This window comes from Mesocricetus auratus, unplaced genomic scaffold, assembly GCF_017639785.1.
Source record: "Mesocricetus auratus isolate SY011 unplaced genomic scaffold, BCM_Maur_2.0 Super-Scaffold_100006, whole genome shotgun sequence".
NCBI classification, from domain to species: Eukaryota; Metazoa; Chordata; class Mammalia; order Rodentia; family Cricetidae; genus Mesocricetus; species Mesocricetus auratus.
In genome coordinates this window covers 43,007,047-43,024,690 of record NW_024429190.1, presented here as the reverse complement: position 1 = coordinate 43,024,690, position 17,644 = coordinate 43,007,047, and the positions used below count along the sequence as shown (strand labels likewise).

Genomic DNA, 17,644 nt, shown 5'->3' with positions numbered 1-17,644 from the left:
CTCTAGCACCCAGAGGGCAGGGACAGATGCCAAAGGACGGTTGTGAGTTCAAGCCCAGCCTGCTCTACACAGCAAAGGAAAAAAGAAAAAAAAAAAAAAGCTTTTGCAAACTGAATGGAATAGCTCATAAGCATGAAAAACTATAAATCCTGACTGTGAGGCTCTGTCTCCTTCACATCAGTCTCTTATGCTTGGAAAATGAAAAAAAAAATTAAATATATTTCTCCAAGGGGCTTATCTATGCCCAAATCATAAAGGTATTACTTTGAGTCCACAAAAATTAATTTGTACTTAAGTCAAAACTTTCATTTGTAAGTGTTTCATTCTATTTTTCTAACAGCTATAAGATTTCAAAATTATCAATTTCCTGTCAGACTGACTCAAAGAAAAAAAGTCAGAAAAGACTTTTGTGGCACAAGGTGTTAGAAGTGTGTGTGTGTGTGTGTGTGTAACTACTAGAGATAGTTTGCAAGCTGGAAAGCTTGACTGGGTAGTAAAGGGGTGGGCTCAGGACCCAGAAAGGGCCCTACAGGAACAGCACAGGTTAGGAAGGGCCGGCTGGCGGCAGACTGAGGCCAAGAGCGAGGGCCCAGTTGATGTCCCTTGTGTCAGGCCACTGCTCTAGGCCCCAAAAGCTGGCTGATGAGATAGCGATTTCAGAGACCACAAAAGCTCTAACAGTTCCCGAGAAGAACTTGATTGCCAAAGTCAACCGGCAAGTAGACACCGACTGGAGGGAGTTGCTAAGCCTGTGCTCAAGTAAAACAGCACCGAGCTTGGTTACCGGACAGCAAAGGAGCCTGTGGGCAACGGCTCACAGGACACAGCTCCGAGCACTCTATGCTCCTGTGCCCCTGCCATGGGAATTCATGTCTGGAGCAGGTTTAAACATATCAGAAAGTGCATTTTACAAAACCAGGGAACCTAATGGCCCTTCACTGATTTTTTTTCCCTTCTAGATTTGCTGGATCAGTAACCTCAGCAAATATAAAATGTTCAGGGGTTGAAGCTATAAATAATGAACTAATAAGAGACTCAGGAACTTGGTGCATGGCACATGTATGCTGGCCCCCATGCTCGAAGGTCTTGAAGGCAGAGTCTGTGGAGATGGGAAGTCCCAGTTTCTGGCAGGGTACCCCAGGAGAACTAAGCAAGGGTGAGCAGAACAGACATGAGGGAGATAGCACCCCATCATCCAAATGAAGTAATAGATGTTCTGACTGAATGATGTGGAGCTAGGCTTACCACATCTGGCAGGCCAAGGACACTGTCTCACATTTACATAGCATTTATACAACAAGAAACTTAAAAGACCCTGAATATACTTCCAAGGGCAGCTGGATAAAGGCAACAAACACCAGTTCCCCAAGTCACACAACTCTTTAGATCAGCGCTGTGGCTACAACCTCCTATGGTGCAGACAGAGACAACTCGTCATCTTAACACAACTAACACGCCCTCATGTTCTCTATGTGTGCAAAATAAAACTGATGGAGAAAAAGAGGCCTCTGCGTATCCCCAAGTCCCAATTTGTGTATAGCGTAGGCCTAGAAACGTATGAGGGGTCACGACGTGCTTACCTGCTTTGGCTCCCCAATGTGGTTGTGCTCTTTTTGCTTCTCTTCATATAAACATCTCAGAAAAGAAATAATTAATTCATTCTCTCGCTGCTCGTTTCTTGGCCTTAATTTCTTTTGGGGGAAAAAAACAGAAGCATAAACATATTTATTTTTAATTGTCAACAAACAACACTGCTAACACATCCCCTTCCGAAGGGTTAACAGCTTCCACCTAGCAACTAGTGCTTTTCCTCCATGCTATCACTAGGGGGCACCAGTGACCCTCAGAGTAGAGGTAATTATTTAAAAGGAACAGACAGCAGAGCCCCTGGGCCAGATTTAGGAACTGATCTTTGATCTTCTTTTACCCAAGATAAAATTTTTAACATCAGATAGTAGCGGTCAAAATAGTTAATAAATAAACAGCTTTTAAAAACAGATAAAGCAAAATCTCTGTAAACACCCAAAGTCATAATGATTATAGGTACCTAGAAAAGAACACAGCAATTGGATCAAGGGTCAGGCTGTCACATGGTGAAGATGTCCATTATGAGGCACTTTGTGGCAGTCCCATGAAGCAGGTATGAAAAACCGCAAGCCAAGTTCTCATGCTGCCCTCCCCCTCCTTTCCCTTCCCTTCCCTTCCCTTCCTTCCCCTCCCTTTCCCTTCCCTCCCCTCCCTTGTGTCTCTCTCCATTCCTTTCTCCCTTCCCTTCCCCCTTTTAGCCTTTTTTCTTTACATTCTCTCTAGGACTTTTAATTTGTTAGCAGGGGCATGGCACACCCTTCTACAAATTAGCACACGCACGTGTTAGTTACTTGTAGAAACCAATTTATTCTGCCTTGCTTCCACTAAAAGACCATGTTCTCCTCCAGCTCCCAGATCTTTACATTATAAACATAAATAAAACCAGTGCTCCTACTATGTATCTCCAGACTTCTAGTGTGCCCTTTAACAAGTCAAGAGAGTGACAAGCAGATCAACTACACAAGCAGTAAGTCTGGGTCAATGCCATTATTGGCAAATCTCTCCCCAGTTAACTAAGGAACAGTAATGGTATTATCCTTAGAAGTCACAAGCATTACAGACAAAGGAAACCTTAATCGCAGACTCCTGACATGCTCTTCCTTAGAAAAGGCCACTGTAAATGGCAAGGTGGCTCAGCAGATAAAGGCACTTGCTGACAACTAGCTGACCCAAGCTGACCAACAGAATTACACGGTGGAAACTAGGAGTGCCCGTGTGCAGTTATACCAGAGACAGACAGACGGACGGACGGACGGACGGACGGACGGACAAACAACTCAAATGGGCAGAAAATGCAATCACAAGCAGGCATGGAAGAGTACTGCAGTTGCTGCCCGCTGACCACAGGAGCCATGAGACCCCACTGGAACACATTAAGCATCCCAAGGCAACCCTCAGTGCAGCAGAAATGCATTATCCAGTAACACACAAAGTCAAGAAATAAGCACTTCCTCAAAGTAACTGTGAAATATGGAGGGGCTACTCTCCTACCGCATTAAAAAAGATGAGGGATGTGTCACCACCCTGAAATCTCTCACGTGGCTTCCCCATTCTCTACAGTGGCTAACCCACCACTTCCTTCAAGTTTCATACACATCCATTAATCAGAGCGACAATCATGAAAATGAATATGAATCAAGTTGAGTAGCATCAGCTTGCGGTCAATAATTAACTTGCTTGTTCACAACCAGAGGTGTGAGGGGCTGGGATGGTGGTTGCCCGTGGCAACCATGAGGCGTGTTTACAAGCAAAGTAAAGGTTCTGTGCTCAACCTTGGTGATGCCATTTGTATGCTTCTCTAGAAATGTTTCCATCAATTTAAGTAATCCAAAACAGCCAACTTCTTGCTAAAAGTTAATCTGTTTCTTAGCCTTGTTTCTCCAAGGGTCTTCTAAAGGATCATAAAAGCAAGAGAAAAAAATCCTGATACTGACAGTTAAGTGTCAGAACACTGGAAGAGTCTAAGGTGTTCCAATCACTAAGACATGCTTTACTTGGATTCCACGCTTGATATTTGAAGACTTTGAACAGTTATTTTTATTATTATCACTGCAATGTCAGCTTGAAGGCAATTTTTCTGCTGAAGGTGGCCAATGCTATTTGGGCACTCAAAGAGTGGGGGCAGCATGAGAAAAGAGGGAGACTCCGTGTTGTCACTGGCACAGATGGCCCCCTAGGTATGCTTGAAAATCACTCATTTCGAGCCTGTAAATAAAAGGCAGTTCTGTGGTGTTGTGGGTTCTTTTAGGAGATGAGAGGCTAATAGCCCAGTGCCCATCTGCCACCATTTATTCTGAGGGCTCAAGTCAGCAGCCATCATCTCTACTACCATTTTCTTAGTTATTATTTAGGCTTTCTCCTAAAAGAAACACAGAGTATAATATACATGTTTTAATAACAAAATAATAAGGATCCATGTCAAAGGTAATTACACTGGCCTTATATAATTGGCCTTTGGGAGGGTTTTTCAGAAATAAATTACCCCCCCCAGAATAAGAAAAGATATTCACCAACCCCACAACTGACAGAGGGCTGATCTTTAAAATTTACAAAGAACTCAAGAAACAAGTCTCCAAAACACCAAAGGATCCGATTAAAAAGTGGGGTATAGAACTAAACAGAGAATTCTCAATAGAGAAGTCTAAAATGACTGAGAGGCACTTGAGAAAGTTCTCAATAGCCATCATGGAAATGCAAATCAAAACAACTTTTAGATACTCATCTCATTCCTGTGAGAATGGCTAAAATCAAAAACACCAATGACAGTTAATGCTGGGGAGGATGTGGAGAAAGGGGAACACTCCACCACTGCTGGTGGGAGTGCCAACTTGTACAGCCACTTTGGAGATCAGTATGGAGATTCCTCAGGAAAATGGAATTCAGCCTACCACAAGATCTAGCAATTCTACTCTTAGGCACATATCCAAAAGATGCACATTCATACAATAAGGACATCTGTTCAACTATGTTCATAGCAGCATTATTTGTAATAACCAGATCCTGGAAGCAACCCAGATGCCCCTCAACTGAAAAGTGGATAGAGAAAATGTGGTACATTTACACAATGGAGTACTCAGCAGGAAAAAATAACGGAATCTTGAAATCCGCAGGCAAATGGATGGCACTGGAAGAAACCATCCTGAGTGAGGTAACCCTGTCACAAAAAGACAAGCATGGTATATACTCACTCATATGGATTTTAGACATGGAGCAGGGGAGTGCTAGTCTACAATCCCACCACCAGAGAGTCTGGGAAACAGGGAGAACCCTAAGAGAGATACGCATGGTACCCCAGAGAAGGGGAATGGGATGGGATCTCCTGAGGGAAATGGGAGCATGGGGTGAGAGAAGGGGAGAGGAGGCTTGGAGAAAGAGAGGGGAAGAAGAGAAGGACATTGGGGAGCAGAAAGGTTGAGTCATAGGTTTGAGAAGAGATCTGGCACTAGGGAGATTTTCAGATCTACAAGGATGATACCAACTGGCAAACTAACCAATAGTGGAAAGGCTACCTTAAATGCCCTCGATATTGAAATTGATGACTTCCTTGAATGCCATCCTAGAGCCTTCATTCAGTGGCTGATGGAAGCAGAGGCAGACACCCACAGCTAAATACTGAACTGAACTCCTGGATCCCAGTTGCAGAGAGGGAGGACTGATGAGCAAAGGGGTCAAGACCTGACTGGTGAAACCCACAGAGGAGGCTGACCTGAACAAGAGGGAGCCCCTGGACTCCAGACTGGTGACTGAGAGGCCAGCATGGGCCTGATCCAGACCCCCTGAACGTGGGTGTCAGTGAGGAGGCCTTGGCAATCTATGGGGTCTTGGATAGGAGACCAGTATTTAGCCCTGTCATACAAATGGACTTGGGGAGCCCACACCACATGGAGGGATGCTGTCTCAGCCTGGACACATGGGGGAGGGCCTAGGCCCTGCCCAGGATGATATGACAGACTCTGAGGATTCCCCATGGAGGGCCTCACCCTCCCTGGGGAGTGTAGGGGGAGTGGGGTGGGTGGTTGGGGGTTTGGGGGACGGGAGAGGAGGGGAGGGTGAGAAAGCTGGGATTGACGTGTCAAGCAAGCTTGTTTCTAGTTTAAATAAAATTTTAAAAAATGGAAAAAAGACTACATCACATTTTTATGTGACCTTTTTGAACTGTGTGAATTTTCAAATACATTAGTGGGGACTACTACCCATCACTGATGAGTGATTGAGCCTACAAAACGTTTTAGAAGAACCATAGAAGCCATGTAGTAAGCCCATCAATACACCACCAGAGAAGATCAGACTGTATCTCTCAAAAGGAGCCAGCGTCGGCATTGGTGGAGGGTAATGGATGAGCTGGCTTCTCCAGGCCAGTGAACAGCATGGCTGCTCCTGTGATTCAGAGAGACTACAACCTAGAGCTGTGGAGAACACTCTCTTCAATAACAGCTAGACGCTTCTGTTTTTTCAGTGAACTTTTATCATCTGCTTTTTTTAAGTGTCTCTCTGTTCCTGGAGGAGAGGGATCATATCCATTAGACTTCCCACTACCGCAAGATGGAGTTTTGGGAATTGCCTATACTGAGTCATCATCATACTGCTTAGGGAAAGCTCCATGGTGCTGTTCATATGAAAGTGAAAACCTGCATTAGGGAAGGGAAGTACGTCTTCCGTGCTTGCCAGGACAGTGCTCCCTGGGTGACTTAGTAGTACCACGCCCTAAGGGGGTTGGCACTGATGCCCTTGGCTTCAGTTGCAATGCATTAAGAATGAGAAGCAAAGTTGAGTCTCAACAAAACTCAGAGGCAAATAAAAATTGTGAAAACAACCCTCAAGGGCATTATTAAATTAAAACAAAAAAACCCTTCCTATGCTTTCTTTCTGAAACTGCATGCCTTTCCTACAGAAGAACAGGGGAATTAGGGAACTTTATTGAGAAACCAGAAAGAAAGGCAGACCTTTTCATGCCCTCCCCGTGAGGGGGTGAGAACAACACACCCAGCTACCTGGTTGTGTGGTTTAATCACCCCCTAACTTATAGAACTTGCCAAGTCACTAGTGAACACACTTGCCTCCTTTGAAAAGTGCCAGAAAGCTACAAAGATGCCTCCCAGCTCCAGCAGACGTGAAACTGTGTTGGGTGAGCTCATCAGAGATTCAGGGCACGCAGGCCATGGGCTGGCTGACACACTCGACCTGGTTTGCCCAGATGCAGCAGGTCCAAGTATGGTGAGAGCGGACTTCCAGGGTTAATACACACAGCTTGTGAGGGTGCTTCTCTGTGTGGCGGTTTTGCTCTGTTCTGACTTTTGAGTTTCTATTTATTATATGGCTCTAAACATGTAACACGACCCATATATTTTCAAAAGAGGCAAGTAAAATGTCGAGAACAATCATGCTTAAACCTATATAAACAGATATCGTGTGACTCCCACGGTGGGAGATGGAATCCTGAGTGGGAAGAGGCTGACAGAAGTTCCCAGTGAGCAGAGGAGAGCATGTAGACCCACAGTCAGGCCTTTTGTCTCCTATCCTGAGGGTCTTCACACTTTATGATAATACAACACTGACTCATGCCCCTGTGGGGCTGTGACAGTGCCGGCTCCTCACCACCAGACACTAACTACAGTGCGCTGTACCTGAACTTCCTCGAAAATGGTGGCCTGCTCCTGATTGGTCAGCGTGGTCAGGTGCTTCTGGAGTTCTAACTTGGTTTTAGATGAATTCATTCCTGTTGGGAAGAGAGAAGATGACAAAGGGTCTATGGGGGACGTTCAGAGCTGCAGTTACCACCTCCCAGACTGGCACACCCTCTTTAGCACGCTTCAATGCGACAATAGCGTCACTTTGAATGGCACGCTGCTGTGTGAAGTGCTGTACACCAAGCATCCAACCGGCCTCCTGTCACTGAGAGTATGCTATTAAACCAATTTCATATTCAGGGAAACCAAGGACATAAGACTCTGTAAAACGTCTTCAAATGCTACCCCTTTGTACTCTGCCACAGAGCATGTAGCTCCAAATTACTTTCTTGGTGCTAACTACTGCTGACAATCCACACATTGTCTTCAAAATGACAAACTCTCCTAACTACATGAGAACATGAAAACACCTTCTTAACGAAAAGCAAGTGGTACTGAGTTGAAAACTGATCCACATTTCTCCCTTGCACCCTACTTATGTCCCCTTCACACAGCGACTCTTGTGGCTGACAGTGCTCCTCCCATCATATTTTAACAGTCTTAAGTTAATTAGCATTACAAAAGATTCTGAGGAACACTCATAGAAATGACTACATTAAAGCCCAGCACCCATTAGAATCTAACATTAAGACATCCATTGCTGCGTGAATACAATTCAGGGCCTAGTCTGTGTGTTTTCAGGCATAAATGTTACAGTGACAATTGAGAATAAATGAGTTTGTTAACCCGACCACCCCAGAATAAAGGCCTGTTGCTGGTTTCTTCTGCCATTCCAAGTTTCCCCATGCTGAGGGGGGACCCTGCTCAGGGGCTAAGCTTAAAATACTCATGAGTAACTGATGAGCCACCAAGACTTTAAGGACAAATAAGAGTCCTTTATCAAGCTGGGGACCAAGAGCAGACTCCTGCCACCAAAAACTCTTGTCCTGAATCGAGGAGGATAGGGTTTATAAAGCCCCAATATACAATGACATCAAACCAGAGATAGGCGGTGGGGATGTGCTGGGATGGGATGGGGATGGAGGAGGTTGTTCGAATTCAATTGATCACAATAATCAATGAACTTCCCAAGCTGCAGGTGCATGCAGCATGGGACCATTCTGCTCAGCAGGATGTGGTCAGGAGACCAGGGAACTGATGATAACTAAAGACTATGAGTACTTTGGGTAGTTCAACAGCATAGGCAGTGGTCAATGCATGCATCTCCATGACTGAGGGCTGGAGAAAACCCTACCAGAGCAGGGAGTCCATTGGGGGACTCAGGAAACATACCCCCTACTTTACAGTTGAGTTTGCTGCAGTCCACAGGAGCCTGTGAACTCATGAGAGGTCAGAAGGCCCGTCAGTAGCCAGCCTGTCCAAAGCCAAAGTCCTCTTTAATTGGCTGCACTAGGCACAGGGTGCTGATTCTATGCAAAATACAGCAGGCACCTCAGCTTCTAGAATGTCATTCTTCATTACTTAGTCTTCAACCAAGATGAACTCTAAAAGGCCACTATAGAACTATTACCATTTCATTCAATACTTCATATGTTGAAGTCTCAAAATAATCACTGAGGTAGGAACTTCATTTTTAGTAACCCTGAGGTATAGATAAGAAACTGAGATGCTGAAATCACACATTTTGTCCAAAGTCATCCACAAATAGGGAGGCAAGTTGTCTGCCTCCAGAAACCAAATTCCTATGGTCTTCGCTGACTCTCTTGACTGGCAGAGCCAAATGACCTAACACACAGGCGGCTCCGGTGCAGGGGTAACTTCAGAGATGGGGTGAGGTAGAGAAAAGGCTGTGCTGGTGTAATTCATCAACTCGCCCTGCCACCTGCAGGGTTACACAGAGCTAGGGGAGCAGGACCACGGCTTTCTATAGCAATCCTTCAATACTGAAGCACAATGGTGTTTGAATTTATTAACAAAATAAGTACTCAGTAATCACCAACTAAATCCTCCCAAATATGAAAAAATATCTCTAACTCTCCAGGAAGTTGGACTAGAGTAGTTGGGCTACTGAAAACGTCAGATGCAATTCTAAGCCTCCACCATCTCTCCACAGGATGGATGGATGGGTCCTCTGACTGGCCCCAGCCAGACTTCAGATGCCTCAATACAGCAGGTCCTTCTACCTCAACTCAATATTTTGTTTTTTAGAGAGTATGATTGATTTTACAATCTCCAAAATGTTCCTCTAAACTCTGAAATAAGCAAAATAGTATTCAATACCATAGCAGTTGTATAGTTATACAGTTCAAGTAAGTAATTCAAAGTAGTTTCGCCTCTTAGAGGCTGTACAAGCATATCAGCATTGGGTATCTAGTGAAACCACACATACTACGTATTTATTCTGTTTTATACATTCTGGGGTATAGCTTGACTACATCAACTGCTTAAGAAAACATTTTGTAAGTCTTCCTTCTTATTCTTGTGGTCATGCTACTGGTCCTTTCTATATTTTGTGGAGTGCTTAGACAAACCCAACTTCCTAATAGAACATTTTTTTGGTAGTACTGGGGATTGAACCCAGGGTATTATATAAGCAAGCCAAGCACTCTACCACTGAGCCGCAGCCTTGGATTTTGGAGCCTTCCAGATTTTAGGATTAGGGATGTTCAACCGGTAATGACCAGATGTTTGGTGGGGATACTTGGTGATGGAACCTGGAACCCCATGCATGCTAGGTCAGTGCTGTACCACTGAGTTATGTCCCCACCCAAGCCTACCCTTACAGTAATACACAGTGTCTTTCAATAAAGCACTCTATTCCACTTATTGAGAATGCAACCACAAAACTCAATGGACCCCAAATCTGTCCATTAAACCATCAGTACTTCTACCAAGGTGGCCTCTCATAATTCACCATCTATTCTTTAAAATGCTTCCCACCGTGGGTAAAACACATACTCCCCAGACTCAGCATGGCTCTGTGTAATGTGGGAAATTTTTTTAAGATTTATTTATTACATGTACAGTGTTCTGCCTACATGCCAGAAGAGGGCACCAGATTGAACTGTAGATGGTTGTAAGCCACCATGTGGTTGCTGGGAATTGAACTCAGGACCCTTGGAAGTGCAGTCAGTGCTCTTAACCTCTGAGCCATCTCTCCAGCCCCTCTGTGTAATGTGTAATGTGTAATGGACATTTTGTAGAGTTTTCTGCCTTGGTTGGACTTTATTGTTTAAAAGACAAACAACAACAGCAAAATCTTGATCCCGATTAAAAGTTCCAACTGCAATTTACTGAATACTCCGGCCAGTACAGATTTTCCAAATGGAACTCAGCAGTATTGAACTCTGCAGATCATGACCTCTATCTGTAAGGCCAAAGTCACTGCTGTCTTAATAGGCCCTCAGGGGCATCTCCATCATCATATTGCCTTATCTTGACAGCTACCATGAAAGAGCTAGTGAGCATCTCAGTTGGGAGGGATTTCTTGTTAAAGCAACACTCTCATTTCCAGATACAGTTCATATGCTGTCAGCAAATAGTAACAACATGGAAACTCGGGAACTAGTTTTTAAAATACATCAATCATGTTCCATGTTCATTTCAAGGGCTCTGTAATGCCCAAAGTGAACCCTTTCAGATTTTATGATGTAAACTACTAAGTCATCTTTTTTGTTTGTTTGTTTGTTTTGTTTTTTGAGACATGGTTTCTCTGCATTGTTTTGGAGGCTGTCCTGGAACTCGCTCTGTAGACCAGGCCGGCCTCGAACTCACAGAGATCCACCTGCCTCTGCCTCCCAAGTGCTGGGATTAAAGTCATGTGCCACCAACGCCAGGCTTACTAAGTCATCTTATTTAAAAAAAAAAAAAAAAAAAGACAACATTTCATTTCTATTAGGACACCTACCAACATAAAATTCGTTTTAGTAAGGATGCAAAGAATTTGGATTCTGTGTATGGTGCAAAGATAATCATTATAGAACAGTATAGGAGGGTCTGAAAGTTAGACTCATTGTACTGGCTAGTTTTATGTCAACTTGACACAGCTAGAGTCATCTGAAAGGAAGGATTCTCAACTGAGAAAATGCTTCTATAAGATCAAGCTGTATGCAGCCTGTAAGGCATTTTCTTAGTGATCAATGGGGGAGAACCAACCCATTGTGGGTGGTACCATCCCTGGGCTGGGGGTCCTGGATTCTATAAGAAAGGAAGCTGAGCAAGTCATGAGGAGCAAGTCAGTAAGCAGCACCCCTTGATAGCCTCTCTGCATCAGCTCCTGCCTTCAGGTCCCTGCCTTGATTGAGTTCCCGTGCTGACTTCCTTCAGTGATGGACTATGATGTAGAAGTGTAAGCCAAATAAACTCTTTGCTTCCCAACTTGCTTTGGTCATGGTGTTTTATAGAACACCCTAAGTAGGACACTCACCATATAATTTCACTTACCCAGAACTAAAAGGAGAAACCTGAGCAGATGTTTACGCCAATATTCTTAGCATTGGTGCTCACACAGTCAAAAGAAAAAAAGAACCCAAATGGCCAATGGTGAACAAACAGATACAACTTATGGACTATTATTCAGTCATACAAAGAAATAAGATTCTAACACATACAAAATAGGCAAACCCAGAAGACATAATGCTAAGTGAAAGAAGCTAAAAGCAAGAAAACAAATTCTACTGATCCCACTATACAGTAGCTAGATTAATTCACTTTGTAGAATCGGAAAGATAGGGTGTGGTGGGAGATGGGCTGGCTCAGTAGTAAGAGTGATTGCTCTGAAAGCAGGTAAACCTGAGTTCAAAGCAGGGCATCCCGCTTGTGCCTCTAACTCCTGCACTGGGGGACAGGGACAAGTGGACTCAGCAGTCGCCAGCCAGACTAGTTTAGCCAAAAATAGCTTCTGGTTCTGTGAGAAGCCCTGTCTCCGGACAAGGAAGAGAATTACAAGGAAAGAACCTGTCTCCCTGCTCTGCCTTCAACATGTGTGGGCACAGGCAGCATGCATTCACACACCACCAATGACAACTTCCCTACCCCCAGCCACGTGGGAAAACAAAGTGGAATGGAGGTTGCTTGGGGCTATGGGAACCTTACAAAGAGGAGAGACTGCTGAACGAGTAATGACTAAGGAAGATGAGAAGGTTCTGGACATGGACAGTAGCCAGGGGTTATTTCACACTAAATGGATGTAAGGCCACTGAACTGTATGGTTTTTAAGTGTAAACAATAAATTTTATGTTTGGGTATATTTTTCCCACAACTATTTAGAAAAAAGTGTGTTTTTTTACTTTATGTCTAAATGTCAATATAGTCTTTCTCACAGAATTATAGTTTGTGACAAGTATTTCAGATACACAATAATCACATCTTTGCTTTTACAATTAGGTAATTTAAATGATGTAACAGTCTCATGAATTATACATAAAAAAGTTTAGAAATTTTCCTACAGATAGGACAAGACACAACGTGAAGACAAGAGAAACACAAACACCTCCCCTCTTTGTATCTTTCAAACGAGCACCGACCATCCTCCTTACCCTGTCTCCCACCCCTCCCTGCTGACCCACATCAGACTTTATTGTTGCCAGCAGAACATTCCTGCTCAAGAGGGTCTTTCCACTCTTGAGAGATGGTTAGCTGCAGTAACAGTCAGGACAGTGCGTCCTGGGCTTGCTATATGCTAGTTTATCCCTAGATGTCTCTAATCTTCCACTAATTTATTTATAGAATTACATAATAATCCACTTTTTTCTCACAAACATGATGAATACAAAATTGATAATATCTTTTAAAAACAACGTAACACAGTAACTGGCCCCTCCTAGGATCACATACCCGCACATAACAGCATTCCACTGTATGCTTCTAGAAACCATAGTTAATATGCTCACCACATCTTTTATTCCCTCCCATTGATGCCTTAGGTGAAGCCTGTTCTCTGCTCCCCTCCATTCAAACTGCCCTGGCAGAGATTACAGGTGATCCTCTACTGGAAAAGCAGGGTTGAAATCTACAGGTCTCATTTTCCGATCTCTCTGTGGTGGCTCAATAAATGTTTGGTGACATTTATCCCCTAACTTCTCCATTAGTCTCAGAGTGCCTTGCGGAGAGATGACAAGAGGAGACAGGGGTTCCATCATGCCCAGGGAAACTTCTTGTCTTACAGCAGACATTCACTGCACAGTGTGCGTTCACCTAGGACGCAGCCCTCTGACCCAACCCCCTGGCGCAGCCCCAGCAGAAGCGGCCCACACAAATACTCCCACCCAAAGCATCTGTGCTACGGGCTAACAGTGCCGCCTACTCACCCTCTATCCTCTCGCAGAGCTTGTGCAGGCCCTGCAAGGGGCAGCCCTCGCACAGCTGGGCTGGTGCCTTAGCAGTCTGCTGCACAGCAGCTACCGTGAAGGCCTGCTTCAGAGTCATCATGATCTCGTCAACCTGGGCAGACAACAAAGCGTCAACAGCAAGTTTATAGAAGAGACTTTGTCCTGTAGACTTTTTTCTCAGCGATTTTCCAGGGACTGTCAGAACACACTGGAAATAATGGCTAGGATTGCAGTCTGTGGGTCACCACTGAGAGATACAGCAATCTTAACACAGGTGAGGCACCGGGCAAAATGGTCCAAAGTTCACAGGGATTTTTTTTTAATTTTTCTTCCCTGTTTCTTTTTAGTACCAGGTCTCACAACACGGCTTAAGTGGGTTACAAACTTGTCCTATAGTGCTATAGCTTGTAGTCTTTCTACCTCAAGCCTAAGTGCTGGGATTTACAAAACAGGGCCACCACTCCCCAGGGAAAATGAAGTTTCTAAAAAAGCAAGCATGTCTTTCAAAACTATTGACATTTAAAATGAAAATTCAAATGAGTCTCGGATGCATAGCAGAAAGGTATTAGTCACAGGTGAATAAACCAAATATCGCTACGTCAACAAGGCTCTGCAGCTCTACAGAGAAGGCAGGCTTGAAATTCCCCACGGGGCTTACAGTGGGCAGTGTGGTCCTCTTACCAGGGCTTCGTTTGTGCACTGGAACACGTAACAGACGAAATGGAAGCCGCCGCTGCCCGAGCACTCCCGGCAGATAAACCCAAAGTGGTCCACATGCCTGATGCCCTGGGAGAGGAGGAAGACTGTGGGTGAACAGAGCAGAAGTGTGGCCGGCAGGAGCATGCTTCATGGTGACATGGTGACGCTGCCCCCTTTACAGAGCACTACGAGATTACTGCTCACACGTTTTTAAATAAAGGTTAGCACCCCAGTCAAATGTTACTTCTATTACCTCACAATGAGAGCCAAGGTTTGGACGCTCGTATCTCAGTGCTCTCTTACTATTAAAAAAGGAGATGTAGCTGACAGAAAACCTAGAACTTTGCGGTGTGTGGGGAGGAGCGCAAGGAATGAAAACTACTTCAAAAATCGACAGCATACCAGAGTTTAAGAAACAGCTCTCACACCAACACACGGGGACAAACATGTATACACAACTCACACATATAAAGGTTAAAAAAGATTCAAACTGTGTTGGTACAAAAATCACAAGCAGATACTGAACTGAGCTGGCATGAAGAATGAGCAAAAAAATCACTTGTATGCCGAGACTAGTAGCTTTGACGTCTGTGAGATGGAAGTCAGGGCTCTGCCAGTGTGGCACACGCGCTTTCTCATAAAAAAAACCTTAACACAGAAACTCAATCTGAGAGCGCAGGGAACAGAAGCTGACAGAGCGCCTTGTCGCTGCCTCCCAAATCTGTCAGAAGCAACTGTGATGTCCTCTCTAGCCGTATGCTTATTTAATGGGTATCAGTGTTTTGCCTTGATGTACTGTGTACTGTGTACATGCCTGGTGTCACAGAGGTCACATATGGGTGTCCAATTCCCTGGAATGGGAGTTAGAAATGGTTGTGAGTGGTGGGGACAGAACCTGGGTCCCCTGCAGGAACAAGCAGTGCTCTTAAATAGTGAGCCATCTCTCCAGCATCAACGCCTAGTTTCATTGTCACCTTGACGACATCTAGAATCACCTGGGAGAAGGGCCTCTGGGAATGTCTTCGGGGATTGTTTTGATTACATTAATTGTGCTGAGTGGATCCACACTGAGTATGGATGACACCCGGGCCATACCCTGGACCGAGCAAAAAAGGACGCAAGCTGAGCGCTGTAACTGACTACACATCAGAAGTGTGAGTGGAATAAAGCCTTTCTCCCTCCAGGTGCTTTTGTTAGGGTGTTTTGCCATAGCAACAGGAAAGGAAACTGAGACAACCTAAGTACAAATGAAGTATCTCTATGACTATTAGTTATCAAGGCTCTGAAAGCATCACCATGCGGAAATATGGGTACGTGTAACTTAAGGTTCAGATGACCTGATCAATTGCACTTCTTTACGATAGAATAAACTACCACACCATTCTAAAAAGCAAAGGTCTCCCAACGTGGTGGTGCAGGTCTCTAATTCCAGCAGTCAGGAGGTAGAGGCAGGTATGGATCTCTGTGAGTTCGAGACCAGCACAGTCTACATAGTAAGTTCAGGACAGCATGAGCTTTCTAGAGAGACCTTAAATATCTAACTTTTTTTTGGCTTTTCAAGACAGGGTTTCTCTGTCTAGCTCTGGCTATCCTAGAACTCAAACTGTAGACCAGGCTAGTCCTGAACTCACAGAGATCAGCCGGCCTGCCTCTGGGATTAAAGGTGTGTGCCACCACTGTGCAGCCTAACATTAATATTTTAACATAATTAAGATGATAATCACTTTCAGGCAAGTATTTACCAGTCAGTAATTGCTGATATAACCTGATCTCAGTCAGTGTCCTCCATCAGCAAACTAAGCATATATCAGAGGCTGCTACACAGGAGGTGTGATTTGTCAGTTTCTTTGAAAAGGTTTTCCTATTCAACTTGTTACGAACATTACTTGTTATCATAATTAAGAACAGTATCTTTTTGACTACTTAATTAGCTTACATTTTAGAGTAACAAACAACTAAGATGTTTGACATCTTATTACAGAAAGGAAAAGTTAGAACATAAGAAAAAGATAAATCACCAAACAGGGACATAAATGATCTCTTTTTGCCAGGACAATCCGGAGAAAACTGGTTCATCACAATGGACAGATTCCTCCCAGATGTCTCTATGAAACACAGCTGGGAGGCTAACAAACACAAAGTTTCAAGTAGACACTGCACTCTGGATGAAACCCTTCAAACCTACTATTATTTGTTGTACTTACAGAAGAAATAATGAGAATTCTAAATAATTAAGAATTTCAAGAAAATAGAAATAAGTTTCTATACAGCATATATATGAATTATATATAAAAACATATCAATTATACATAAGCCATGTGTATACATACATACATATATCTCAATTATATGTAAAGCATGCATATACATCAATTACATAAGACATGTGCACACATACACATACCAATTATACATTAAACATGAACATATATATAATCTTTTGGAGATAGCTAGAAAGCATTAAATACCAGTAACAGAGAAAAGAAAGGAGGGTAGACAATTTTCTCTAGTACACTGTTCCAAAAAGCGAAATTGTTAATGTCAGGGTTACAATTTGCCTTAGTAAGCTATGAGATAGAGACTACCAATCAAGATTGAAAACCTGCTTTCTTACACAACAGTGCTTCTACTGCATGCATTAGAAGAACTGAAATTTAATTAATAATCTGTCTGCATTTACCTGAGAGCAAAAGGATATCTCCTTAAAATTTTTCTCCAGTGCAATCTTTTTGGTGTCGGGACTGATGAGGTAAACTTCAGATTGGCCAATCTTAAAAAACAACAAAAAGAAAGAAATGTGGTTCCTCTGAAAACTGATTCAGTATATGTGTCATGACCTGTGAGGATGAAGAGGAAAGTGGCAAGCTCTGATAAAACTATCACTGCAATGGAGTTTCAAAGTTTGCAGTTTGTGGCATAGATTTCAAAAGACAGGGACAAACACCTATTGATTGATACAGCGGTATTCTGAGAAGAAAGGACCACACAGCTAAATGATGATAATAGTCCTCAATGCCCGCCCACATCCCCTTCAACAGGAAATCAGTTTTCTATACAAGTCACTAGAATCGTTTCTATTTAAAATTTCCAAACCACCTGTGGCAGCAGAGTGTGGTGCTGCCAGGCTGACTGTGGAAGTCTGCTCCCTGACCGCCTCCTCCGTGTGCGGACGACTCTCAGTTCCTGTGTGTGTTGGTTTCTACAGATTTAATCCCTCCTGAGGATCAACAAGCTACCGATCACGTCCTCATGTCACTCTAACCCACAAGCTTCTATTCCCAAGCTCTTTATCCTTTGACATGAAATACAAATCAGAGAACAAGATGTGGAGATCTACAGCTTTGTGGAGGCTAAAATGCCAGGGATCACGTGGGACACAGAGTCTTTACTTGTTCCCTTGTG

The 17,644-nt window shown here is 43.7% G+C and overlaps 1 protein-coding gene across 3 annotated transcripts in view; it reads right to left on the bottom strand.

Annotated features, from left to right (window-relative positions):
• The window catches only part of Tbc1d1 (TBC1 domain family member 1), a 190,873-nt gene that overhangs the window by 67,709 nt on the left and 105,520 nt on the right, over nucleotides 1-17,644 (bottom strand). For all 3 annotated transcript variants that reach the window (XM_005074384.4, XM_013116552.3, XM_013116553.3), the window contains 5 exons: nucleotides 16,923-17,012; nucleotides 14,225-14,329; nucleotides 13,523-13,655; nucleotides 7,212-7,303; nucleotides 1,581-1,691 (listed from right to left, as the gene is read on the bottom strand). In XM_005074384.4, the coding sequence (XP_005074441.1) occupies nucleotides 1,581-1,691; nucleotides 7,212-7,303; nucleotides 13,523-13,655; nucleotides 14,225-14,329; nucleotides 16,923-17,012 (531 nt within the window). The remainder of the gene's footprint in view (nucleotides 1-1,580; nucleotides 1,692-7,211; nucleotides 7,304-13,522; nucleotides 13,656-14,224; nucleotides 14,330-16,922; nucleotides 17,013-17,644) is intronic.